Source organism: Toxotes jaculatrix, chromosome 14, assembly GCF_017976425.1.
Source record: "Toxotes jaculatrix isolate fToxJac2 chromosome 14, fToxJac2.pri, whole genome shotgun sequence".
NCBI classification, from domain to species: Eukaryota; Metazoa; Chordata; class Actinopteri; family Toxotidae; genus Toxotes; species Toxotes jaculatrix.
The window spans coordinates 17725333-17753329 of record NC_054407.1 but is presented as its reverse complement, the minus strand read 5'-3'; the positions used below and the strand labels follow the sequence as shown (position 1 = coordinate 17753329).

The following is a 27997-nucleotide window of genomic DNA, read 5'->3' as shown; positions in this document are numbered from 1 at the left end:
TCATATTAGTTCTGCTGAGTTAATCAAATAATCACAATCTAATTGTTGCAAGGTTCCAGGTTCTCCAGGCATAGCTGTGAAATTATTCCATTTCTTTTTCTCCACATACACTGAATGAAAACATTTAGGCAGTTCAACACCAATTAATCGTGCTCTCAAACATATATATTAGAAAAGACAACGCCAAGCACTTTGTTTTATCTGGGGATGACTTCATGTTGACACTCTTGTAGGAGGTACTGGCTGGTAAAACTTGTTGACAAACTGAGGCTCTGTCTGTGCCTCATGGACACTTTTTGACTGGCTTGTGGTGCCCCCAAGTGGTCTTCTGCGGGAAGTAAAAAATTGTCCATTTAACTGTATAGATGCTGGCTGAATGCATTTGGACTGTCCCTGTTCACCACTGCTTTCTGAATGATGTGAGGAGTTATCTGTAAAACAATGACCAGTAAAGCTTTGCTGTTGGGTGACATCCTTCTCAAGGTGACCATTTTCCTTCCTATCAATTCTGCTGCCACCCTTTTTTACAGGTCTCCCAGTTTCAGACAGGACAGAAGAATTAAAGCTCTCAGGAGTGCTCTTCCTTCTGTTGTTATCTGTCTCCACTGTTGCTGACTCTAAACCACTTCCATAGGTACTTATTCTTTGCCCATTTTGTGTCTCTGATTTCCCTATTGTGGACCCAGAATGGTCAGTACTACTGTTGCTGTATGTGCCTGCATCGCTGAGAGGACTGAGAGCTGGAATGGGTGACGGTGTAAAATTACTGTTTCTTGACCTCCAGGTAGAGCTATTTTTTCTCTCCCTCTGTGGTGACAAATCATACTCCCTGCTCAAGCTGTGAATACTGCGATGGGATGATAGATGGGCTTCATGGACAGGTGAGTTTCTTTGAGTTTTTTTTCGGAAACTAGGACCAGAAGTCAGGGTCCTGCAGTGGAGACCAGCTCTATCTTGCTCTGGACTGCAGTGGTATTCGCTCTGAACCATGATCTGGTCAGTAGTGAACTGACTGTTTACACGCCCTGAAGTGGTAATATTGCTGCAGATAGGCGTTTTGCTTGATTTATTGGAGGCTGATGTACTTCTATGCTGACCATGAGTCCTGGACAATGAGGAAGAACGAATGGTCTTAGTGAGTGGATGTCCAACTGGTGGCCTAGGTTTAAGACTGCCGAAAGGAGGAAGAGGTGGATGTGGTTTTAGGACTGATGTAGCGTTCAAAGCTTGTAGAGTCTCATCAGAGTCCTTTTGTCCTGCTGACAACCTGGAGGAGAGGAATCAGAATCAGGAATCAGGAATCTTTCTTTTTTCATGAAGACAGAAAAAGAAGAATAGGAAAATGCACTGGATTTATTTACTGAGATAGTGTTTTATTCATCAACAGCAACATTGTGCTTAAACTCAGAAAGCTTGAATGGAAGGAAAAGGCACAAATCACAAGCAAATGTGAAGCATCTATTTGAGGCATCAACTGTGCAGTGTAAATGTAAGTGCACTTCCCCTGCTGGTCAAAAAATCATAATCCATCTCTTTTATTTCTAATGTGTGTTTTCCTTCAGGTGTATCTGGTCAGGTTCTCTCTGTCCTCAGCCATAGTAGCCACCTGAGTTTCTGACTTTTATAGTTATTTGTTTGTTTGGGGTGATGGATCTGGTGTTTTTGTGGCTTTGTTTCTGTTCTAATTTTGGTTTAGGTTACGACCCATTGTGTGGTTGGCCTGGGTGGCTTGCCTTTCTTTTGTTAGGTTTGGCCGGCCTATAATTGCCTTTTTATTTCATTTTCAATTGTTTTTCTGCTGTCTGTGAATAATGTTATTGCCCTTGTAAAAGATCTGAAGTTTGAAAAGTAAGTACAAGAACTTATTCAGTCCTGCTTTTTTTTTAATCAGTTAAAGGAGAATATTTTTAAACTGGATTTTTAAGGAGTTTTATGGTTTTTCTGTCTCTTGGACAATATTATATTTATTATCTTCATGTCATTAGTGTGATTTTATTAATTTATTTATTTATTAAAATTGCGTCACTGTATTCTCATGTCCTATGTCAAATTTGTAAATACATGATAAGAAAAGTGCTAAATGTTATGGTTAATAAAGGAGGGGGCAGCAATAAGTACCAACCAAACATACAAACCTGAACCCGCTTTTCAGTTCCTTCAGGAGAAGGGACGAGGCCTGGGGTGAAGCATCAAACGAAGAGGGGTAAAGTTCTAAGTCCATTTGTATAGCTCCTCTAAGCTCTTTCAACTCTACACATACACAAACACAACATAACAGAAATACTGAAATTATCTATTATCCAAGTTTGATTGAAACAAACAAGTTAAAAAGAACTACTTGTTCAGTACTGAAAGTGAACTCAGTTGCTGTTTCACCCAGACTGCTCCCTCATGTTCTCAGATTACTCAAATGTTTGAGAATGGGTTTTACCAGCTAATGGAGGGTGAGTAAAATTGTCAGCATTTGTATTTCATTAGCAAATTTATTGACTGGGCTAAAGATTAAATGAGACGTGAGCGATAAAGTAGAGAAATCTCCTCACACACCACATAAATAATAATACTGTGCCACCAGATGGCACCAAATGCCAAAATGTCAGCATATGGACTCACCTGCAAGTGTAGGTTCCGATTTAACAAATTCACATTGACTTCTGCACCTTTCTTTAATATTACTCTGCAAGAAATACAAATTACAGAAGAGAGAGAGAAAGCGCTTGTGTTAGTTCTAGCAGTTCTAGTGTACAATGTAAATGTACTAAACATGTTCAAGAAAGCACTAGCCTTTGGAAATACCAAAGGAACAAGGAAAAAAGGATAAAAATAACAGAGAGAGAGAAAGAGGAAAGGAATGTGTGTGCATGAGTGTGTGTGCGTGAGACCACTAAACGATTGAGCAGCAGTGTTCCATCATAATTTGGCCTCAAACATCTACATCCAGGGCAATGAAAACCATAGCACTCTGTGTGATTGTGTGTGTGTGTGTGAGTGCGTGCGTGTGTGTGTGTCCATAGCTCACAAAACCAAAGACCTGACTGAAAAGTGTGTCTCCGTGTGTGTGTTTGTTATGAATGACTGGCAGCCTCCTTTACTCATTTTACACCAGCACAAATGCTAATAGAGAGTCTTAGGGAGACTATATAGTACATTACACTAACACACAAGTACGCAAGCACACACACACACATACCACCAAACATACCCATGGGCCTGGAGACTGACAGTTAAAACATATATTTTTGGTATATTTTCCCAGTGGGATTCAAACCCAAACCTCCCGGTGTTGTCTTTCAGAGCTGCAGATGAAGTAAGTGTGGTGTCTCTGACAGCGAAGTGACTGAAATCCTAAACAACTGTAAAGCACACACACTCTGAAAATAGGCTTTGTGGTCTATGTAGGGTTTGAACCCATTACCATGGCGCAAACTTGCTGATATTTTAGGAAAGCTTATATGTTATTGCCATTATTCTTATACGTGAGTCTCTAGAACTCAAATCCACCCACGACATAGCGTACATACAAAACATCTCCCTCAACTGGTGCAAAACCAGAAACAGAAGCACAAGGATCACCACTTCTGCTACAAAACCCAGCTGATGCCAGCTACTGATGGCTGCCATCTTTTTGTCATCTTAGGTGACGTAGGCTCTGCTGTATACTGTAAACAAGCTGAAAACCTTCTATAAGCTGGTTTCATCAGCTGGTCAAACAAGCTTTACCAGCTTGACCGGAATATGATTGTTCAGACATTTTGTTCTGTCGGGCCAGCTTCTGCAGATCTGTGACTATTAAGACGGGCTTAATGGTGAACGTGTTAAATGATAGAAATGTATCACAATACAGAAGCAAACAATGCTCTAACTGCTGTTTCACTGTGACTTTCAACTACAACACCAGTCTGTTTGGGTGCATGATGAGTTTACTGGGTCATCAGCTGCAGCTTCTGGTGTGCAGGTTGGTAGGACCAGGGGTATCTGGGTGTCACAGCTTTGGGGTTGCACCCTCCTGCCGCCCTTTTGCCACATGGCCTTGGCAAGCATTAGTCCAGTAAAATCCTCACCTACAGTGAACATCACAGCATGAGGAAAGCTGTGATGTTCACTTGTAGATAGACAAAGCCCAGCTAGCAAGATTATCGCTAACTAGACACCTTCTTTCCCAGCATAGACAGTGTCTATAGCTCTAAATGAAGTGTTAAGGAAAGCACACAGGAAGCTTCCAAGGGACAAACCCATGGATTGACATCATCTGTGCTATTTTTAAGAAAAGCAACCGAGAAAGCAACTTCTTATGCATTCATGTAAAACAATTCCAGAAGTCCATCTGGATATTGGCAGTAAGCGTACTGAAGTAACCTTAAATGGAAAATACAGAATGAGAACCTGCAGCAACACATTCAGTTACAGAGCATACACAGGATAACACTCGCCCGCAGAGATAAGTCCTCCTGTTCAACAAGATCACAACCTTGGAATTATACAGAAAAAAAAAGCAAGAGCATCATCACTGAAATAAATCAGGGGTGACTGTGCTATGTGCTCTGAATGGAGGCAGGTAGCATCTCAAAGGTTGCACTAACACTGACTCCTGCAGGCAAAAAAAATCTGGAAGATGAAAAAGGGCCTGAGGGACAAGCTAGCCAAAATTACCTTAACTTGGGAATAGGCTCGGCATGTTGGCAAGGACAGAGAACGATGGAGAGAGCTTAATGTGTGGCCTTAGGATCAAGTCACTAAACAGAGATGACAGCCCCCAAGGTTCTAACCCACCCAGCAGCGTCCAGTCAACTGGTTTGGAGAGTATTTACTTATTAACAGTTACTGTACCGTGAAGCTGCTGTAAGAGTGCAGCCCATACTTTAGAGGCCAGGACATTCAAAAAAGGGCATTTGCATAGTTTCCGTAGCTTGTGGGTGATGGGAGACTTAAATTTTCTCAATTTACTGACTTTATGCTCAACAAACACTACAAACACAAACAACAGTCCGTGTGAGCTGCTCTTAAGTACCACCATTTTTCACGGCGCTCAACCTCCCTCCTGCTAAGAGACAATGAGTCATTACAGTTGTGTTTAGGAGCAATTGATTGGCTGCTACGTGATGCACTAAAAAGGCAATTTAATCATAACTGTATCAACCTCTAAAAGCCTAATTTGGCTCCGGTTAATAGTGGTTTAAAAACTAGATAATTTAACTGCATGGAATAACACTAAATCAATAGCAATCTCAGCTGCGTCAAGCATGATGGTGGATGAGAAGCTCATGATGGTGTATGCGAAGCTCAGGCAGGGCATCTATCTTTTCTTTAAACAAGTGCTTTGTTTGCAGCTTACGGGCCAACACTGACGCAGTAATGCTTGACATTTAACACATTTTCTTCTAATTTTCCTGTTAATTACCAGCACAGGCAATAAAAACTGCAAAAGATTTAGATAATTATGACAGGCCTTGAAAAATACAAAACAGATGTTAGCGATCATGGTTTAAAAATGTGATTAGAGTTGGAAAGTTCAAAAATGTTCCTGTGTAGCTCTTCACTCTTCACACTAAAATCTTCAAATTTGGATCCAAGTTCCTTTTCTGCTTAAAACACATTTGAGTACTGGGAATTTGAAGCAGTGGATGTGTGACTAAAGGCATATCCTTGACATTTATGTTCAGTGTATATGTGTCTCATTTGCTTCTTCTTTGCCTTGTGTTTGGCAGGAGAAAAAGAGGTAAAGCATTGGTCATTAAATAGAAAAAGGTGGGAAATGCAAACCACCACCTCTATTAAGCCTCCTCTATAGTATATAAATATATATAGTATAGTATAATTGTCTTTACAGATGTAGCTAGATGAAGCTGTGAACTGCAACCATAACATAAATGAACGTATCTGTGGACTTTCTTAAGATTTGTGTTAAAAACAAAAAATCAGATCAGAGGATCCTCAGGGCTGTTTCCACTGTCCTCCCCTATAAGGACTGATGAGTTATGACAGTCAGTGCAGCAGTGATGCCTCACACTGCATAGCATCAACATCATCCACCACTGCAGCGACTAAAGGTTGTGCACAATAAGCTCAAGACATAAGAGCACAGGTTGGCATCAGCCCCTGAGACACGGCTTCATTCCACCTGCTCACACACCAGACAGCAACCACTTGCTTGAGGAGAAAATTTCTTTATAGGGGAAGTGCCACATTTCTGCTTTACTGCAGGATCCTTTTCAGAAAGACACTAACTGGCTTTACAGTAAATGCCTCATGACGACTAAGAAAGGTGTCTCTGCAATTAGCTTCACACCCTCTGGTCTTAAATGTTGGAATAACACACCCTTGGTTCTGGAAACAAATAGCGACTCTTCCTCACCTACACCCAGTTTTATTTAGCTTATGGTAAAAATACCTGAAGAGGTTTTCCACAGACAGTACCTGTGCTGCCTGGTTTATCTTTCCAATGGGGTCTTTAAGTCACTACTACTAGTTTTTTAAGTAGTATAAGTAGGTTTTTATACATAAATATCTGAGATACATAAATATCTAAGAGAGAAAGACCACAAATTTGCATTTTTCAGCTTTTTTTTGTTTCCAGACCAACTGGCAATGTAACACTTCCAGACAGTTACACACATACACACACACACACAGGGTACAGAGAGATAACTCCCACATCTGGTCTGCAGAAAAGTCCTACATCTGGCCTCTAACTAACTCACTCTCTGTTTCGCTCATAATGCCAGACAAGCATGACAGTGTAACCAGATTGTAGGCATGCATGTGTGTTTCTTTGTCTATGTGTGAGTGTGTGTGTCTAAATGTATGTGTATGAATGTAGTAAGCCATTTGAGTGATTGGAAGGAGATTGATCTTACTCAGCACTGCAAAGCCCTTGGCCAGACAGATGGAAAAACAAGCTTATACTGAGCCCTTGCATGCTTCCTGTGTGTGTGCGCGCACATTTGTGCTTGTGCGTGCATGAATGTGTGTAAATGGATGCCTTGGCAGGGTTTCAGTGCCAATAGAAAGTTAGCAGATCTACCTGTGGGAGTTAGAAGAAAAGAAAATGGCTGTTGGTTGGGAAAAAGAGTGCCCCTGGTTGAGGAAGCCAGTATCATTTTAACTGAAATAATCACCATCTCTTAACAATTTTTAATTGATGTATAAACTAATCATTGAAAAACCTGCGAGTGGAACCCATGGTTCAAATAATGAAAATGTAATTTTACATTCCATTTGGTGTACCTTTACAGCTACAAGCTACAATTACAAGCATAGCTTCAGAACACAGTATCCTTACAAGGTTGTATGGATTCTGATTGTAGAATCATCTAAGAGCTGCACATCAATACACCAAATCAGTACTTTTGGTTACTGATACTGATTTTGGCCTGGTTTCCCATAAATAATTTTAGGAATCAGATCATTATCACGCTGGCAGCTGAAAAACAAAGGAGATTAAAAATTCATTTGGTATCTGGCTGTTTTCCATCCTGTTCTTCTTACCTTTAAGTGCTTTACCAGTCTCTTCAACACTTCACATTCCTCCATTAGGACAGACCTAGATAGATAGATAGATAGATAGATAGATAGATAGAAACAGCCTTGATGTTTATCATTAGAACTCCAGTTGTCTTTCATTAAAAAAACACAGCCCAAAACTCAAATCTAGGTCAAAGTGGAAACTATGCTTTTAACTGTTACAACATGCATGGACAGCCTAACACCTTAGTTAAAAGCTGCTAAATGCAGTAACATTGCATCCACATATTTCACATTTCATATCCTAATTTTATGAATATGAGTAATTCGAACAGTAGCATGTGAAACTTTAAAAAGTTATATGTTATAGGTTGCATGCAGTGGTTAAATCAGTGGTAAGTGTACACTACACTACATAATACTGTAGCATTTTCAAAATGCTGTAAAGACAGTGGTCGTTTTTATTAGTAAAAGCATACAATCACACAACTGAGGCAGTGACAACAAGGTGGATTTTGCATCTGCTCAGAGTTTATCCTCGGTAGTTTTCATAAGGTGCTAAGGAAACAGTGTCCTATTTTTCTTTTCCCTTTCTCTATCCCCCACACTTTCTCCTTCTCTGGTTACATAACCATAGGAGACTTTATTCACTTCTTTCAAAAGGATTCTTCTGCCCGCTCTGGTCCTGTCTCAGATCCATTTTCTGACAATGGGGCCTTTTGTTCTGGTTGAGTCAGGAAATGGGAGAAAGAGGAAGAGAAAAAGAGGGAGAGGCAGGGGAGGAGAGAAAGAAAGAGGGAGGGAGGGAGGGAGGGAGGGAGGGAAGCTCCCGTCCAAGGTAGCCCCAGTGACTGCTTTGCCCTGTGGGCCTCAATGCAAGGGATGTAGAGGAAGGAAAGGAGGGATGGAGTGTTAAGGAGGCTGGGCAGCGCCAAAGAGGAGAGCTGAGGGGGAATTAAGGGAATAAATGGGGAAAAGGAGAGGGCTCAGAAGAACTCACTTAGAAAGCACATGTGAATGCCATTTACAACAAATTCAACTACACCACAAAGAAAAAAACACAAACACAATACGCATCATGTGTCTCTACTGGTTAGAATCACAAGTCTAAGATGCCAGTGTGATATGTGATGTTTACAATTTGTCATGGATGGACCCTCTATGCCCATGGTTTGCAACCTATGGGACGGGATCCCCGCGAGGGGTCTAAAGAACACAACACTGACATATCACCTTTTAAATGTGGCATGGCAAATTTGTTGCTCATTTACACATACAAGCAGCGAGCAGCATTTTCATTCAAGTATAAAAAGAATTCTTCATTGCCAAAGGATATTTTTTATACACACAAGAATTTTGACATCTCACATACACACTAGGAAAAGTGAGCATACAAACACAACACAAAGGGCCTCGCTCAAGGGGAGGGGACAGCACTGTTCATTCACTCCCCCTCCCATCTTTCTTTCTGCAGGTCCAGGGATTCAAACCAGAGACCCTTCCACCCTTCCATTTGGTCATGTTTTTAGCTCTTACCAGCAGGTAGTAAACAGTAGGTGCTGACCAGGTAGTACAGTGGGTTTTTAAAGATTTTTCACAGACAACAGCTGCCTGCTGACTGAATTGCTCACAACTTGTGTCACATAACCAGTGACAAGGTTTTAAAGGGTCACAAGCCAAATAGTTTGGGAAACCATTGCTGTATGCAACTTACCTGAGGCGGTCCACCACTTGGTCAATGTCAGTGACATTCAACTTGTCTCTCACTGCCTCAATCTCATCTTCAGCACTGGACTGGACTGAACAGTGAGAGCTCGGTCTGAGAGGAGACGACAAATATAAGAAAAGAGTAGAAAACTGAAGTTTACACAAAATGTTATGCATGTTGAAAAGCACTGTATCATGTCAGTGAAATATTCAGTTTCTGTTTTACCAGTATTACTAACCTGCTTCCATTGTCAATCTCTCCAAGGTTGGTACAGTTACTGTAGCAGCTGTCAAGGTGACAGAGGGCGTAGTTTACAATCTCAGGTTTGTACCGAAACAGGAGCTCCTCACCATCTCTATAGCAACAACGGCACAGACAAAGATCGAATCTTTACACAAGTCAGTTTACTGTATCTGCAGCTCTTTCAGTATTCATAGGAATGAATTTTCTGCTGTGATGCATAACCTGAGAGCAGCTGAGGTGTTCTGGTGACTTAAAACTTTACATTTTATTTGCATTTTTTAATTTTGTTTTTCTTACCTTTCATCAATTTTATTATTTCACTTTAATCATTTTTATTGTTCATTTTCATTGCATATTTGCATATTGTAGATTTTACTGTATATTTGTCTTATAATAAAAGACATGAATTTTCTGAATGATTTCTGGGAGAAAGAGAAACCATCTTCTGGTGTATGCAGCTGCAGGAGGGGTGACAGCCTGGGCACTTCTTGCTTAATTTTACAATCTTTGCATGAGGGGAAATGCGCAATTTCTGGCAACTCAGACAATGGCATGGAGGCGTGTGCATGTGTGGGTGGGTGTGGGTGGATAGCTGGGACATCAGGACCACACAGGAGGAGGCCAATAAGATAAATCAGCTGACTTTTACAAGGTACACACCCACCCCACACCCTCATACAAATGGTACAAATCATAGGGAAAATCTGGTTTGGGGATGAGAAGTATTGGTGTCCTCCTCAGCACTCAGCTACTCCTGTTGATGTGGCTTTACGCAAATCAGTTGCATTAGGCCGTTGCTGCAAATACGGGAAAGTGCTCTTGGCTAACAGGTCTGGTAAATTAGGTTACAATATAATAAATAGCGCACACACACACGTATACGCACACAAATCGAGCACACACACAAATCCTAATTTCCGGCGGAGGGCATGAGAGAGAGAGAAAGATTCCCGTCTCTGTTGATGCTTTGGCAATATTTTCTCAATTTCCATGCCAACAATGCATATTAAATTGATCTAAATTCACAAACAGTGGGTTGAGGAGCATTATTAAGTGAAAGCTCTATTACAGGGAAGTGTGTTCGGTTTTAGTCCTAAAAGCCATTTAGCTGATATACACTTGGGACTTAGCCTAATTGAAAGATCAAAGGCCTGAAATTCTCTCTCTCTCTCTCTCACACACACACACACACATACACACACAATACCATGCATCTAGATCAACAAGTATACTGAAGCCAACTTCAAAGAGAAAAAGCGATTTGTGCTGGCACAGCTTGTGTGGCACCAATACTTTTTTGGCATTGTTCCCATGCAGCCAATAACAAAGGGCTACATTTCTCCCTCTGAATGGGACTTTCTGTAATCCATTTGCATCCGAGCTGGAGCACTCTGCAAGAGTGACTTAGGATGTGCGTGCAAGTAAGGCTTCAGTTCGTGTCTTGCTCAGTGGCGCTTTAATAAGATACAGTGCTGTTGTGGGCTTCAGGCCTATGGCCATATGGATATTGGACTGTCAGCTTAAAGATCAGGCCTTGCTGCTGTCCTGTCTTCAAAAATCCCTGTCAACTGAGCTGTCATAAAAAGCACCAGTGTTAAAGTATAAATTCTAGATTTCTGTTGATTCTGCTTCAATTTTGAAGTTATCTAAAAAAAAAAAAAAACGAATATGGCAACTATTAGTGCCATTGGTGCTGACAGTTTTTTTTGCCATGTGGCTCAAAGTGTAGGTCTGTCAGTCCAACACTTTGGCAGCTATTAGAGAGACCGCCATAACATTTTGTACAGGCATTCATGGTCCCCAGAGGGTGTATTATAAAAACTCTGGGGATCCCCTGACTTTTCCCACAGCACCACCATAAGGTCCATGTTTGTAGTTTTGAAGGAAATGTTTCAACAATTATCAGATTGATTGCCATGAAATTTTTTACAGACATTTAAGTTACCCTCAGGATAAACTTGTTCAATACTTTGGTTTATGACCAAATACCTGCAGAATTACTGACAATGGAAAAAATTAGTAATTTTGGAAAGACACATGTAGATGCAACACAATAGGTCAATAAGGCACAAATCTGTTAAGACCAGTGGTTACAAATAGAGGACAGGGAATAACAAGTGCACACATACACACACAACAAAAACCAAGCCACTGATGCAGTCTTTTGCTTAACAACACAACATAAATGGACACAGAAAAAAAGAAAATTGCAATAAAAAGGAAGTCGACAAATTGACAGGCAATAAATGGTTTGTCACAAAAACAGAGAACAATCCATCTTATGTTGTGCTTCTCCTAAAAGGCCTCAGAGAAACCAGAGAGGTGACATGGGGCAACATTCCTGGCAGCAGCGAGCTAGTTGCTGGGATAGTTACTAGCTCATACATATGCAGACTCTCACACATACACATTTTGATACACAAATTAGGCTATTAAACTGCAATGTAAGTATTTGTAAGAATGGGCAGTGTTACTAACCGATATTATGCCAACAACAGTTTTTTATGACATTCTTCAGAATATTTTAATACGTCATTAAATTGCAAATTGCTACAAGCTCATCTCTGACCTGAGCTGTATGATTAGCTGCAGAAATTAAAAGCCAAACAGCAATTAGAAAGTTTTATTACCACTTCTTCAGGGGCTTATAACTCCCTGATGACTGGGCTTCATAAAAAACAGATACAGAGTACCAAGCTTCATTGTTTTCGCACTGTGAGCTCTTCATTGACAAACTTTTTCTCTATATTTTTGAACACAAACTCTTTACAATTTTAAGATGAGCATTAAGCTGCCCATTTAAGGTTAAAACATCTTTAATCCAAAGAAGCTGGCAATGGCTTTAAAATCTCCACTAGAGTTTATTGGCATTTGGTGTGGAATGCATGAATGTCTGCCTCCTATATTTGTTCTATTGTTCCACAGTTTCCAAATCAGTTTAACGCTAAACGCTAAAAAGCTTTGTTGTACTGCTTTCCCAGCCCATTTGTAAATGACATGGGAACACAATACAGCATTTTACGACACTCTTTGTTAGGGCAAAAATGACAGAGTGTGAGAGCAGGGTCTTAACCCACTTGCCCATCCCATCTCTTGGCTTGTGAAAAAGTCATAGAGTAGTGTTGTGCTCAGTTTAGAGAACTGAAAATTCCCTCACACTAACAAATTAGATCAACAGAGAATAATCATGTAAATAGATATATAAACAGCTTTAACATCTGACAATGTGAAGTTTTTGCGAAAGTATATACCGTGCACTAAAACAGGGATAGATGCAGGATACTATACACTCTCTGGTGTACTTCTAAGATGGCTAACATTATCAAAACAATATTCCTTGTCAATAGCCATCAAACTGTAATGTCTGTCTATGTTTGTGTTGTGTTTCTTCTGATTTATATAAAAATCCTATTATTATTACTGGCATTAGTAGCACTGCTTTACAAGTAGAAATAAATCAAACCTTTATGTTTTTGGCTAATCTGTTCAAAGAAAAACCTCTCAGTAATTCACTGAGAATGTACAGTAGAGTGGATTTTAGTGTGTGACTGATCTTACACCTACCTTGCCCCCTTGCTGATTCTCTCTCTGAGAGTCTGTAGTAACATCTTGACCTCAGCTCTCACCAGCTCTTTGACTGCAGGGGGGTCAGCCAGGGGGGAGTTCTGTTGATGTGGGGTCCCTGCCCTGCTGCCATGGTTTCTACCTAGCTGGCTCTCCTGCCACATCTTTTGCCACATCTCCGCCTGCAAAAGTTACCACAGTTAGTGAAGACAACCAGAGGTTATACACAAACAGCTTTCCAACATGTATTTTACAGACTCAGGAGATTTTTTGCCTGAATGCTGATGTTGTATACACAGTCCAGGCGATATATCCACAGCTGGCAGCTCATGATGCTGCACCGTATGATTTTATCGATAAAAGAAAACATTTTCATGGCACAAATTGATTTAGTGAACTACTCTTTTGAAGCGGAGTGGACAGTCCACTTGCAATATGCTGCAAACAGTGATCCAGACATCCATCATCCAGTGACACCACTGACAGCCCCCGTGACTGAGGATGGTATCAGGTCTTTTCATGTCTCAGGGAAGCCGGTGGAGGATTACCTTATTTCTTTCTGGTCTCCGTGAGTCCAAAATATGACTATAATCTGTGAAAAAGCAATTATACTGGCAGTGTAACAATGCATACTCAGTAGCGCAAGAAATGTAGGTGCAGGATTCATATCAGAGCAACACCACACTGTTTGCACTTATTGTACTAGTACTTGTACTATCAAAATGTGATATATATAGAGAGTATATATTTTATGCTTTTATCAAAAAAATCCAGAAATGTATCTTTTAAAAATGTATGTTAAAAAATGAGACCAATGTATCAATAGCAAAAAAAAAAAAAAAAAAGGAAATGTTAATAACACCCACTGTAATTTAACCTTTTGGTTTTCAGTCAGTTCAGGTACTGTGCTGTATCTCTTCACTTTATATATTATTAGTGAGAACATTTTCAGGGCTGTCCTTGTTGGAAGAAGACCTTGTTTACTGTAAACTCCTGTCAACATTGTCCTCTTGGAACAGGAAGGAATAGAACCTTTGGATGCACAGGGACATAAAATCTTGGTGAAACTTTCACACTATATTATGGCTGCAGCTGAGGAACATTAATGGTAATATTAGGCAGAGATAGGGCACTAGGGATTCAGTCAATTTTTGACTGAATCATCATAATTTAACCATAATGTAACAGTCAAAGGGAAATAAAAAAAAAGGAAATTATGGATAAAAAAAAAAAAAAAAAACGAAAAAAAGTGAAAAACTATGTGAGAAGGCTTGTGGGCATCTACAAGTCTGGATACCATTAACATCCCCACACCTGTTGCCTGCCAGTCATTTCTGTCAAGTCAACTTCACTTCAAAGGAACACACTTGAGGATACTGCACACCGCTTCTGGTCTTTCCATATGTCTTAATGTGTGTGTGTGTGTGTGTGTCCACTCACATCCCATACTACCATACCATTTACAATGCATATTGTACACACACACACACACACATGCACAGCTCTTTTCACTCACACGGCTTCCTCTGCCTGTATTTGGGTGTTGAGGTGTTTATGTTACAGGATTCAAGGCCCACTAGCTAACGAGTTGTTCCTGGTCCCAGCCCCCCTCCCTCTGCTGTGAGACTGTTGACCTCATCCAGCAGCTATTTTAAGGGAGCGCTGTTGAAACCTGTCAGTTAAAAACCTACTAGGAGCTATTACGCAGCATTATTTAAGCTGGATTTTAGAATACATTTAACCTGAACAGCTCATTTTCATTCAGCATACACAGAACGAGTGAGAGTTTAGAGGGAGGTACAGAGAGATTGGCCTTGTAGGGAGGCTTGAAAAGAGAGGCTAATATTCCCTCTGATCTAACAGCCGTAGACAATGGTGACCTTGATGGAGGGAGGAATGGCGGTACTGAGGAATGGAGGAGTTGCCTGCAGATCTATTACTTTTCACAGTGGCTTATTGAGGGATGGAATTCATTACTTGGGACAGAGGAGAGGAAAAAAAAGAACAAGAAAGACGTGGAGATAAGCAGACACAGAGAGAAAAAAAAGAAAAGAGCAAGTAATGCACTGCACAGTGAAGGTACACTCACCCGCCACAGTATTAGGAACACCCGTACACCTGCTTATTCCTGCAATAATCCAAACAGCCAATCATACGGCAGCAGTGCAACACATACAATGCACAGGAGCTTCAGTTAACATTCACAGAAAACATCAGAGTGAGGGGAAAAATTATGGTCTCATTGACTTTGACTGTGGCATGATTGCTGGAGCCAGATGGGCTGGTTTGTTTCTAAACTGCTGATTTCCTGGGATTTTCAGTCTCTAGAGTTTACTCAGAATGGTGTGAAAGACAAAAACATCCAGTGAGTGGCAGAAATGTATGCACCCTTTTGTGACCACAATTTATGACATTTTAATGCCTACTTCCAGCATGATAATGCACCATGTCATAAAGTAAAACTCAAACTGGTTTCATGAACATGACAATGAGATCAGTGTACTTCAGTGGCTTCCACAGTCACCAGATCTGAATCCAATAAAACACATTTGGGATGTGAGAACGGGAGATTCGCAGCATAAATGTGCAGCTGACAAATCTGCATTATACAATGCAATCATTTCAACATGAACCAGAATCTCAAAGGAAAGTTTCCGACATCTTGTGGAATCCATGCCACGAAGAAGTGAAGCAAAGGGAGGGAGGAACAACCCAGTATTGGTATGGTGTTCCTAATAAAGTGCTCGGTGAGTGTATGAACTGAAGGAAACCTGCATGCACTAGTCTAAGAGTTGAATAAGGTGCTCTGTGCTTTGTTTTTTACCCCTGGAAATTTCTCAAAGCTCTCAGCCTAAGTCTTTCTTTCCGTCTGGGGGCTTTACACTCAGCCAGTGCATACACTCAACTGTAGGTGAATAAATATCAGAGCAGTACTCAAAGTCAAACACACACACACACATACACATACATATTACATACAAAAACAAATACACAAACACATGCACACATGTACATACACATTTTCTCCCACTAACTGATACACACACGCAATCAAGTCAGAGAATATGTGTTGCTAATGGTCTTATCAACAGTCGAGGGTTAGCCTCTTTAACCCTGTTATTCCGACCCCCTGACTCACTAAGCTTACCGGGCCTCTTTCTGTGTGTGTATGTGTGTGTGTGTGTGTATGTGTGTGCAAAAAGGAGTGTGTGAGTTGATCTCAGGTTTACATTTGCATTAAATGCTTCTTTGAACTTTGCTTTAAACTCAGTTTTTGTTATGTAAAAAGACACAATTATTCAGTTGTGAATTAAATGTCTCAGTTGTAGGGAGTATGTGCATGTCAGTGTGAGTCTTGCATGTTTGCATGTGAAAAATAGTCTTAACATGTTGTGTAGCTGTCACATGTGGTTTTCACATGTTAATTGTTACAAAAATACTATGTGGTCATTGTATACATGGAATGGCTTGAGAGCTGAGACAGACTATGTGCAAGTGTTTTCTGGTCGGTTGGTGCACTGCAGGGAGAGAGCTGATAGCATCTACAGATGGAGAGATTTAAATTCCAAACAAACGCACAACAGGAGAAAAAGAGAGAGGGTGGCAGAAGTGAAAAAGAGATTGGTGTTAGAAGTCCGGATGTGGGATGTATGCGCTGTGTGAGAAAAACAAGACATTTGATGACATGACTTTTGGCTCTTGGAACTTGGGTATTTTTCACTTCTTTTATGGTAAAAAAAAAACATACCTTTATAGAATTTAATCAAGAAAAATAATTTAAAATTACTCTAGAAGGAAAATAAACATTAGCTGCAGCCCTAGTTGCAGTTAACACAGTTGGTTATGTGTTAGTATAGCATTGAATTAGGCAAGTTGCAGCACTTACTGAAGTCCTGTTTTGTGTTCTTTCATAATTTGTGACACTTTCAGACTTTTCTTTTTTTTATTTACATCAATGAGCTATCCCTAAAAATGCTTTTCTCTCCAAATTCAATTTAACACCTTAGACTTGACCTTGACTTGGCCTATTTAGTGAGTTCTGTACCATTCCACCTTAGCTGGGAATTTTTTCTCATTGACTCTGTAAGCCTGTCTTCAGTGCGGTCACTTTGCCAGAAGTGAGTGCTAAGGGCTTTGGGGCTGAGAGTTTAGTTGGCCCTGAGTAAATATTGATGTCTGCCTGGCTCACATTTGGACTTAACTGCGGCACAGTGCCAGTTAACCCACATTTCACTTTTATAAGGCAGTCTGGGAATTGTAATTAATAAATGTATGCAGCCAAACTAACCCACTTACAAATCCTTAAACCACTGTTCTTAAATTTTTTGGCCAGGAATGCTTAGCTGAGCAAATTCTTTGATTCACCCTGCTCAAAAGGAAATTCTTGTAGATGTTGTGGTGGTATTCTTGTGGAATTCTATTAGAAACAGACCCAGCGTCTGGATTCTTTTAAGGAATTAAACAATAAGTGTGAAAAATGATGAAACAGCTGAAGAGAAATGTTTGAGATAAAAAGCCAAGTGCTGTACGGAGCTACATTCAGGCAGAAGAAATCTCTCACCTCGGTGTGCAGCTCTGTGTACATGTCAACCAGAAAGTGGCCCAGTGCTGTACGGATCTTTGACACCTCTGACCCAGGAACATGTTCAGTGATCACGCACCACAAGGACGGGCCACGGCACCAAAGCTGACTTTCTTCAGGAGAATGCATCTGAATGGCAATCTAAGCATGAAGGAATGGAAAGTAACATATGGTAAAATGTAGTGCAGTTACTGAAACTGTACTGTATTTAAGTACAGTTTAGAGGAACTTTACTGACAGTTGTAAGTGCTAGCAGATTAAGATTTTACTTACAAATCATGTTGTCAGCCTGTAAAATATTATTCCTCGCCATGCATAAAACTACCCAGGACCATATAAGCACTTGAAACAACTATATTTAAATTACAGCACAAATCTTGTAATACAGGATTTTAGTTGTAGTGGGAGTATACCTATGTTTTTTACACACAAGTAACGGATCTGAATGCTTCCTCCAGCACTTGTGACCGTTAATATACTGTAATATACCGCATTCTTTTTTCTAACTTAATCTGCTCTGTCCACAACTGTCTGCTGGTAGCTAACTTTGGCTAATTGAGAGGTTAACAACGTCTTCTCAGGAAAGCTAGTATGCTATTCAACTAACGAGAAGTGTTCAAGTGTTTTAACTCTTGAAACTATAAAACTGCTTGAGTTGGTGCTACAGACAAAAAACAAACAAACAAACAAAAACGCTCACCTTAATGGGTGTCTTGTTCTACGGTCTGTGAGGAAGGCAGTGGTATCCGAGGAAAACATTCCAGTTGCTAAGGGGAGATATCGCGAGATCGGAAGGTTTTTTTTAAAGTCTATTTCAAAGTATATTTTTCTCAGTGATTAATGGTTTAAGCGTGAGTTTTATTAAAACTAACACAAATGTATAAAATGCAGCAAATTAAGCCGAATATATTTTTAAACCTTTTTACCAAGTCATTACGAACACACCTGTGCTCTCGTAAAAGTCAAATATTCTTAAAGATGTTAAACTAGGGGAGGGTCAGACTCCATCTGAAACTGGAGAGTGAAGTCTCAGAGAGGCAGTGAATATAACTCTCTTTCTTTATTACCCCAACCTCCACCCCCTTCCGGGCTTTTCGCAGAAGTGTTCGCAGCCCCAGCAGACCCCTGCGGAAGGAGTACGGAGGTAATGTTAAGGATTTTGGGCTCAGTAACAATGTAAGAAACTAAAAACTTTTGTTAAACAAATCACAACTGGACTAGAGTGGATGTTTCACTTCGTTTCACTGTTAACTTTTTTTGTTTTGGACGAGGTGAATCATCAGATATATCATGGCAAATAATTCCAGTGAGCGCCTCTCCTTGGAGCGCAGGATACGCACGGCCGTTTTGGCGCTCCTGCTTTGCGCACAGGCCGGATTTGGCCTCTCAGTCGCCGGACAGCAGGAGAGCACCTGCGAGGCCAACGGCAGCATATACTACGTCGGGGAATGGTATTTTCTGGACTCTGATCACTGCACCCAGTGTGAGTGTACCGCTGAGGGATCCGCGTGTGCCCGCACTGAGTGCACCTCTCTCCCGGCTGCATGCATCCATGTCAGCCACTACCCCACCGACTGTTGTCCCAGGTGCGAGAAGATCGGGTGTGAGTACCGGGGAGTGGTGTACGAGCTGGGGCAGAACTTCCAGGTAAGACTGAAAATGATGACACATGATTGCCTGCAAATATTGGAGTGGCCAGTGATGGCCTCCAGAGATAGGTGGGGACTGCAGATATTGTGTCAAAGGGGCCGTAAAATGTGCTGAGACTACTTGTCTCTTCTCACATGGAACCAGAATTTAGACATGGCCTAATACCCTGCACTGCCACCAAGCCTCAAACCGTCCATCTGCACTACCTCAGATTTTAAAAACCGCAGCATTTTAAGGTACTTCTGTCAGTAATGACCTTCAGAAATATTTTAAATGTCACTGCAAAGCTATAAACTATAGTTGGACAGATTATATGTGCAGTATGGGAAAAATGTCCAACAGGAAAGCCAAAGAAATATCACGAATTATTAGTAAGAACAACATGGCCGTTATAGCTATGTTGAATTTTTCAGAGGAATCAATATTAGTTTTTTTTTTTCTTTTCAAAACAGAGCTTCAGTCGTTCTGTATTAGTCACTAATTGTGAAGAAATACTGTATCACACAAACATCACAAAATCAAAGGTGAGCACAAACTCAGTCTTCTTGATGCTTACAATGGATTTCTTGGTCTGTTTCATGCAGATTCCACCCTGTTCTGCAGCCACTGCTCCTTGTCATTCTAACTATGTACAAGAATGTTTTTAAAATTAAACTTATATTTATGACAAATATATGAGGATACAATATATGAATATATATAAATGAGGATAAGACAGCATAAATGATAGGTAGGTGTATTTCCTTGCAAAACTTACAACCACATGATTGTATGTTATGTAATTTGAGTATAGAGCAGGGAAGCAGAGGTAAATGGCGCCCCCTTTTGAGGTGGCAGGAGGTGGGCTTGGTGAACTGTTCTAGTTAGAAATATGATGCAGTAAAATGCTTTTTGTCTTCTTACTTTCAGTGATTAACTCCCATTTACATCATGAAGAGATTATAAAATGATCCATGCTGAGTCTCACTGTGTCTTTTTCAGCCTTCAGAATGTGAGCAGTGCACTTGTGACAGTGATGGCATCGCCCGCTGTCTAGTTGCAGATTGTGCCCCTCCACCATGTGTCAACCCTGTCTACGAGCCGGGAAAATGCTGCCCTGAATGCAAGGAGGGTGAGTTGAAAAATAAAAGTGACAGCAAATAGAAAGTATTACTAAGCTGAAAAACACTCTCATAGGTGGAACAGAACATTTATCTTCCCAAATGTAGATTTTGCAAATGTAGTAATTTAGGCCTGTGATCTTGCTTTGTTAATGATCTTTGTAGCTTGTAGCATATTTTATCTTTTGCATGCAGAGGTGGGCACATATGTTTGTAGTATCTGTTCAGCTGCAGTTACACTTACCACTGTCGCTCGTCTCCGTCAAGGTCCCAACTGCTACGTTGATGCCTCACGCAGTCAGGTGATTCCTGCAGGAGAGCCCATCTGGGTCGACTCCTGCACCAAGTGTCGCTGTCACGATGGCCAGGATGCTGGCTACTGGGAGGGAAACCGTCTCGCCACCTGTTCCCGCCTCAAAAACTGTACTCCTGAACAACCGTCCACCCAGCAAAACTGACTCACCCTGTCAGCAGAGCACCAGCTGTCTTCATTGCTTGATGGCTGATCATCTGTACACCTTCTACATCTAAGAACATGCTGAACCCTTCTCTGCAGCTGAAAATGTCAGCTTAAATGCCAAACTTACCGGATCATCTGCAACTACAAAAATGTCTAGGAATAGCAGCCAAAGACTTTAAGCTGAGCTGCCATTCCACAAGGATAATCCATCCAACATTTTTATAACATTGATAAGACCCACTGAAATTATCACTTTTGGTAGGCAATGCTGGACCATCATCTTGCCTTATCTGTTCTGTATATCACAAACATTTCATTACCACAAACTAAGCGACACACAGAAACCTTGGGGCCATCAGAGAAATACTGGTTGGTACATGCACAGAGGGTGGTTGGTGGAAGATCAATAGGGGCCCAGCAGCAAATTATTTCACTCCATGGCCCTATAACAGGTTCATCCCGCCATGACAAGCTTATGTAAAGAAAAACAGATAAGACTTCCTCTTGCTAGCCAAGAAGGTGTATTGTTTCTTGAAAACCAAAGTAAATGCAATGCTATCTTCTCGTTTAAAGACATGGTGCAGTGTTGTGAAAATAATGTTTGTTTTGATGAAATTTCAAACACCAGCAACCCCTTTTGCTTCTGTAACTGCATCTGTAAAATCCATAATTAAACAAATCTGATAGGAACTAGAAATCAAAGTTTATCCTTAATAGGCGATCCTGCTCTAGGTATTTTCCTTTTTATATTTCATCTGCCCATAGACAGTTACTTTAAAAAGGTTGAATAGTTAGCAGATCAGCATGATTTTAGAGAGTAGTGGGCATTTATACACCTTAAAAACCCAGAAGATATATTTTTTTTCCAGACATCTGCTTTGGGAGACAACAAGCCATATAACAAAGCCAATGAGATTATTGGATGATAAGAAACTGTAATTGACCTGTCACGGGTTGATGCAGTACCAAAATATATGCACAGCTGTGATGCAATTTAGCCTAGGAAATGGCTTGCCAAAGCAATAAACAATTTGTAACTGTTCTATAAATTTTGAAGTTCAATTTCCATGCTAATTGAAATATAATGAATAAGACTGTGGTCTAACATATGACTGTACAGTAGTTCTAGACACGGGCAAATTTGAAAACAGGGTTTCATTTAATGGACTGTCATTTGTGCATGTACACTGTAGAGCTGAAAAAAAACAATATGTAATTTACTGCTTTATTATTTTTTTCACAAGAAATTATGTGTATTGTTTCATAGAAACACCTTTCCCTGTTATTTCCACTGCCAAAGTATAAAATTATCATTTACTGTGTTCAGAATCAAAGTGTATGATGAAATGTAGCATGAAGTATATTGTCATTTTATATAGGTTTATATGCAGCAGATCTTTTTTCCGTAATTTGTTATCATCTATTACTTTAATCATGAGGGACCTTTGAATGAAAACCAAAAATAATCTTGTTATATGTTTATGTGCAGTGTTGAAGCCTACTATAACTTTTACTTTACATTTAAGATGCCCAAGCTGCTTCTGCTTGACGTATACTGATACAACTGACACGTTTCACAGTGTTAAATCTTCCTGAAAAGCTTTTTCTTACTCAAGGTTTGGGATTAAGTGTAGATTTTTAGGGTTATGAACACCTTGTAAATCATAGTTTCATGAAGGAAGACACTGAGTCTAAACAGGGTAAGAATGAGAATAAGATCTGAGAGCTGTTCTTCCATAGCTATCATGTTAATTCATGAATTATCAGAGAGGACCGTGGTTAAAGGAATAGTCTGACATCTTGGAAAATTCACTTATCTGCTTTCTTGCCGAGGGTTAGACACGCCGCTTAGCTTTATGCTAGGCTAAGCTAAAAGGCTCTAGTTACATAATTTAGTGTACAGACATTAGAGTGGTATCAACCTTCTCATCTAACTGAAAGTTAGTTAGAAAGTGTATTTCCCATCATGTCGACTCTTTCCTTTAAGTGCAGTTTTGCTGCCTGAAACCAAAGGGAACTGATGTAAATCACACCTGTGTCATGCTGGTAATATTCCTAATTAAAACACCTTTTCAAGCCCATTAATTATGTCCCATTTTGTGTTTTTTCTTCAGATGGTTATTTCTATTTTACAAGAACAATTAGCAGTTTTGTGAACAGTTTGGCTTCTGTTTGAGAGGATACAATGATGATTTCCCTGCAGAGCTTAGTTGGAGACCAGTGCTCCCTGAAAACAATGGAAGAATGTGAAAAGCAGTAGAAAGTAGAAGAGAGAAAGACAGTAGCATGCTACTTTGTAGCATTGAAGACATGTTTATACAATTTGGATGGAAGAGAAAAGAGAAAGACTACAAAAGTCAAGCCAGATGTAATTCACAAAGTGGTACAGAATTTTAGCCCAAAGAGTCAGCGGGACCACACACAAATAACAATAACAGGTTTATGTAGGTTGTCATAGCAACTGGAAACACGGTTGCTGAAAAACTGCTGATATCGCAGGTCTGGGATCACCTTAGTCTGCAGGTGGAGACTAATATCAATCCACCAGTCTGAGTCTGAATGTAACCTTCTTCAGTAACATGAGAAAAACAAGCATAGTAACACATGCATACACACACACGCATGCCCACACATTAAAAAGACCATCATACAATCTTTAACATCAGATTTATTGATTGTATAGAAAAAGTAGGTTTGATATGACATAATGCATTCTATATAAGATATAACATTTTCAACATTCAATGTACAAAAAAAAACATAGCTAGAGATACAGTAAATTTTTAAAAACGCCAACAGGCCTGAAAGTCCTGTCTGCTCTCAGCAGCAGACGTGCAAAAAATGTATTTGAAAAAGCACTTCGAATACTTAAACACCTGAGGTGTGCTTGACAACTGGAACAAGTCAAAAGTCCATTAAGAAACATCAAGCACTCCTCATGGTTGTTCTTATTCTCAAGCAAGGGAAACATTTCAAATACTATTTTTGCTGAAGTTTCTGTTGCTGATCCTTACATCTATAACCCATGTTACTGTTTATACACACTGGGGCCATGTCTCTCTTGCTACATCCTTCATTACATCCTTCATTTTTTCCATCAACTGTCACTCCTCAGCTTATACTTTCTTTGTGCAACTGACCTCATAAAGAGTTTCCAGTAATTTATCTGAGTAGCCTTGATGAAGCTTGGTACACCCCACCAATTTTATACATGAAGTTCAGTTTATTTGTCACTGCTTAGCTTGTGAAAAAAAGCTGGATAATGTCGTCTTTGGCTCTAGTGGAGCGTTCCAAAGTCTGAAAAAAATAGCACTGATGATGCCAAAATGGTCGTGTCAGACCAGATATTTTCTACTAAAACAGAGTTTCACATCGATCTGTAAAAGTTCTCCAACTGTGAATCATGTAATGTTGTTTATGGGAAAGATGAAAGAACAGAACCAGGGTTGCCCGGAATACTTCCTCCTGCTCTGTGCCTCAAAGAGAGACACATTATGGGAAATGTAGTATCCGGCGTCTTTGGAACTTGACCAATCCAAGGGACTAAAATTCAAGATATCTTGGCCTCTGTTGCTTCAATTCTGACCACATATTTTTGTCTCTCATGCCTCATGTCTCTCAAAAATATCCCAACTTTATGAAGGAAAACATTAAATCGTTGGAGTGCCCCTCTGACACTGTAAGAACCTGAAAATCATTAAAGCAAATAGCTGTGACTCTATCTGTTGTGTACAGATTAAAAGGATTTCAAATCAATAGGTAAATTAGAGGCAAAAGATGGAGAAACCAAAACCATAAAAATCATATCCCACATAAAACCAATGACTTCAAAGCAGGATATGGGGTAGTGGTGAATTAATTCCTAATATTGCACAGGGTAAGCTGTAAACAGTATACAGAAGGGACTGTATTGACCTCTCCATGTGTAGCTTGTCTACTGAGGACACTAAAACTCACCAGGAGAGTACTGCACTCAGACAAAAAAAAGAGCAAAACACAGAAAAGAGGGAGAATGAAAAGGCAAAGGACAGTTTGTTAAATTCGGGGAAAGAATCAGAAAAGGCGGGAGACAGAGGGATTCACAAAGAGAGGGATAGAATAGATAGAAAAATAAAGATACAGTAAGTGGCACAGATTCAGAGACACAAAGAGAGGCCCTGTCGATATCTATTGAAAGAAGAAGAACTCTTGTGAGACACAGCTGTGCTCGGAGTGGGCCCATCACAAAGCACAACAGTGTGCCATTGACACATACAGCCTGGACTGGCAGAGGAAGAAAGACACGGCAATGACAGAGGAGCTAATGCACAGAGAAAAAGGGTAGACTGTGAATGCTTGTTGTGTTTGGGACCGTGGTGTGTCGAAGAGACACTCAATTTTACCTTCCATATATATATGTTTTTCCTGCTTTTTTAAGTAACACAAGTATGTGTTCACTTCAGCATTATCAACACATTTTCTTTAAGTGATATTTCCCCAAAAAAGAGTAACCTTTGAAATAAAAAAAACCTTCCTTGCCCCTTTGTGTAACTTCTGAAGGCATCAGTTTGGTGTTTAGGCGTCAACAGTAACAGCATCAAGAGTAGAGATGAGGAACGATGCATCAAAGTAGATGTTTGTGCCAGATTTTTGTTCATCTCTCACAAAGGGAAAGAAACCCAAAGACTCCAATAAGACAAAAAAAATTAAATTAAAACAGTTTCAATAGAAAATTTTTATGTCTAAAAGTTTGATTAATTTAGCCCATCACTTATGAAACCTGAAAGTGTGATAAAACAGATTGCAATACAGAACTGACAGCTGACGATGATAAAATCTGAAGTAGCATTAGAGATGTCAGTCAAACTGCTCAAACGATAACTTCTCATTACTGCTTTAAAATTCACAATTTCCACCAGCAGAAGACTATCACCTTATAATTTCCTCTTTCCGGATATGATACTCTTTTTCTTAAAGACCGAAAGAAAAAGATAACAGAGAGAGAAAATGGAATAGTAATAATATTGGCAGAGTTTTAATGAATTGCAATTCTTCTTGTCTGTGGAGCCAGAGTAAAAGTTGCAGAACATGAGTCATGACTCTGTCCTGACAACTCATTTCTGATGTTTGCAACCTGTAAACAGTATGCTCAGAAAATATATTAAAAGAAATGCATATTGAATCAGTAGAAATTTAAGGAATGTTGATGTGCCTCAAACCAGTGACTACTTATAGAGACAAAAATGTACCTTTAAATCGCAAATTACCAAAATAAACCTCCATCTTTTTTTCACGTTGATTGAAAAAAAGAACAAAGGTTCTAAAAGCCTAATCTCCAATATGTGCCACAAGGGGTTAAAATCATAACTGAGCTGTCAGTATATATATCTGCCCTGTTGTCTTCAGTTCCTTGATTAGATTTCAAAATGCATTCCCACAGTAGTTCCACCACGTTGCATTCAGCACAAAAGAAAACTTTCCACATCTTCAGTGCGTTGACTTTTGTTGCAAAACTTCCAATAAGTCAAGTGTCTGATTCCAAACTTTGATTTTATATATATATATTAAAAAAAGAGAACAAAAAGAGAGTTCCCGGGTGTCTGTTGCTGCTGACGAACATGTTTTATCAGCGTGTCCCAGCACTGTTCTGAGTCTTCTGCTGTAGATGCAGGCACAATACACATTCATTAATTGATAGCGGAGGAATTGATTGAGTAATTAGATCCAAACAGGTGACTCCCTGACGAAAAAATGTCAATATTCGTATGTCAAGATAAGCGCCAGCTGATATCTCTGATATGCAAATCATCTGGTTAAGTTCCATGGATCAACACTGCACTTCTTTATATCATGCTTGCCTCCAATGGCAATCCTCGCTCTACTGACCATCACCATAAATGCTTGGGAAGTGAATTCTTTGATGGCCCTTGTAAAGTCTGTTATCCACAAGGCTTGTTATTTTCCTGATACTTAAATTCCCAACCAGCAGGTACCACATCTTGTATCTATCATTCTCTCACACTGTCTTAGTATCTGTGTAAACAGCCCATGTTTCTCATGGCTAGGGTCATTTTCATTATATCATCTCGATCAAAATATTCCAAGAAATCCCTCAGGATGATGTCCATCATTTCCAGAATATGCCATGAAAACTTTCCTGTCAGTGTCCTCCGCTGATATGCCATTGGATGCCCACCAGTATACAAAGGATAGTTAACGGAAAGACTCCAAGCTTTAGCCCCAAGTTTGATGCCAAACTTGCCACCGATACTCGAGCTTTGGTCCACACTCTAATTCTGAAGTCACTGATTGGTGAAAGTAGGAGGTGTGAAGCCATTGGCTGCTTGAAAAAAAGTTGTAGGTGGAAAGAGCCTGAGTCCCGGATACAGAAATGGCAAACTGAAATCTCAAAAAACACAGAGAGGGGTAATGAGAGAGAGAGAAAGAGACCATGATGTGCTTGTGACTACTTCTCCCCTCACCCCTCCATTATCTCACCAGATATGTTTTCTCCTTATGTCCTTTCATTTAAACTCTCCTCTTTCCATCTTTTCCCTCCAGTTAATGTGCATCAACCCACTCATCTTCCTCTCTGTCTCTCTCTAGCCCTTAATGGGCCGGGGTGGTGGCTTGCCGATCTCCACAGAGATATTTGTGTACAGAGGATATCTCTTGACCTGAACCAGTCTGTAGGTCAGAGAGCTGATGCCATCCTTCTTCATCGTGTTCTTTGTGTTCTGTATTTTATTGAATCTAACGAGAGGAAGACAGAAAAAGAGCGAGACAAAAAGGGAAATGGGGAGACAATGAAGAAAATTAGATAATTCAGTACAAGTGAAAAGAAACAATAGTGCCAGAACTTCAAGGTATAATTTCAGTGTATTTACATGAAATTTTGTTAGATTGCTAGAACACGGTTTTGGTTGTTATGTATGCACATTATGCTTCTGGAAATGCAGATAAGTATAGGACTGCACTGTGGACTGGGAACCAAAAAAAAAAAAAAAAAAAAATTCATCATTAACCATGCTTTTTTTTCTTTTACTTCAGAGACAAAACCACAATGCCAAGATGAAAGAACAGTAAAAATAATGAAATATGGAGAAAAGGAGGGCTTTTCATTTTTAGGTACAAATTATTTTATGACAAAGCTGAGTTTTCTGTCACTCAGCTTCCACTGGGGCAAGTCTTTGACATCCTTTGACATATAACAACATCAAATAGAATAGTGGTTCCCAACCTGTTAAACT

General features: G+C 39.9%; 3 protein-coding genes across 4 annotated transcripts in view; 1 reads left to right on the top strand and 2 right to left on the bottom strand.

The window, feature by feature from the left end:
- Positions 1 to 52: 52 nt before the first annotated feature.
- Positions 53 to 18372, bottom strand: ccdc24 (coiled-coil domain containing 24). 2 transcript variants are annotated; one of them, XM_041055608.1, is made up of 9 exons: positions 18259 to 18372; positions 17538 to 17699; positions 12977 to 13158; positions 9408 to 9524; positions 9176 to 9280; positions 7486 to 7540; positions 2614 to 2677; positions 2136 to 2250; positions 53 to 1267 (listed from the first exon to the last, which is right to left on the bottom strand). In XM_041055608.1, exons 2-9 carry the CDS (start codon positions 17685 to 17687, stop codon positions 214 to 216), a joined length of 1842 nt encoding a protein of 613 aa, XP_040911542.1. In that variant the 5' UTR covers positions 17688 to 17699; positions 18259 to 18372; the 3' UTR covers positions 53 to 213. The 2 variants fall into 2 exon arrangements, with proteins under 2 accessions (XP_040911542.1, XP_040911543.1); XM_041055609.1 differs by lacking the exons at positions 17538 to 17699; positions 18259 to 18372 and adding an exon at positions 15066 to 15175.
- Positions 18373 to 18654: 282 nt separating this feature from the next.
- Positions 18655 to 22090, top strand: zgc:113531 (uncharacterized protein LOC541359 homolog). The gene is made up of 3 exons (XM_041056198.1): positions 18655 to 19205; positions 20190 to 20319; positions 20576 to 22090. Exons 1-3 carry the CDS (start codon positions 18849 to 18851, stop codon positions 20764 to 20766), a joined length of 678 nt encoding a protein of 225 aa, XP_040912132.1. The 5' UTR covers positions 18655 to 18848; the 3' UTR covers positions 20767 to 22090.
- A 5252-nt stretch (positions 22091 to 27342) lies between these two features.
- b4galt2 (UDP-Gal:betaGlcNAc beta 1,4- galactosyltransferase, polypeptide 2) overlaps positions 27343 to 27997 on the bottom strand; it is a 123488-nt gene continuing 122833 nt past the window's right edge. Inside the window, exon 7 of the mRNA XM_041055354.1 lies at positions 27343 to 27500. Within this exon, the coding sequence (XP_040911288.1) occupies positions 27350 to 27500 (151 nt within the window). The 3' untranslated portion in view covers positions 27343 to 27349. The remainder of the gene's footprint in view (positions 27501 to 27997) is intronic.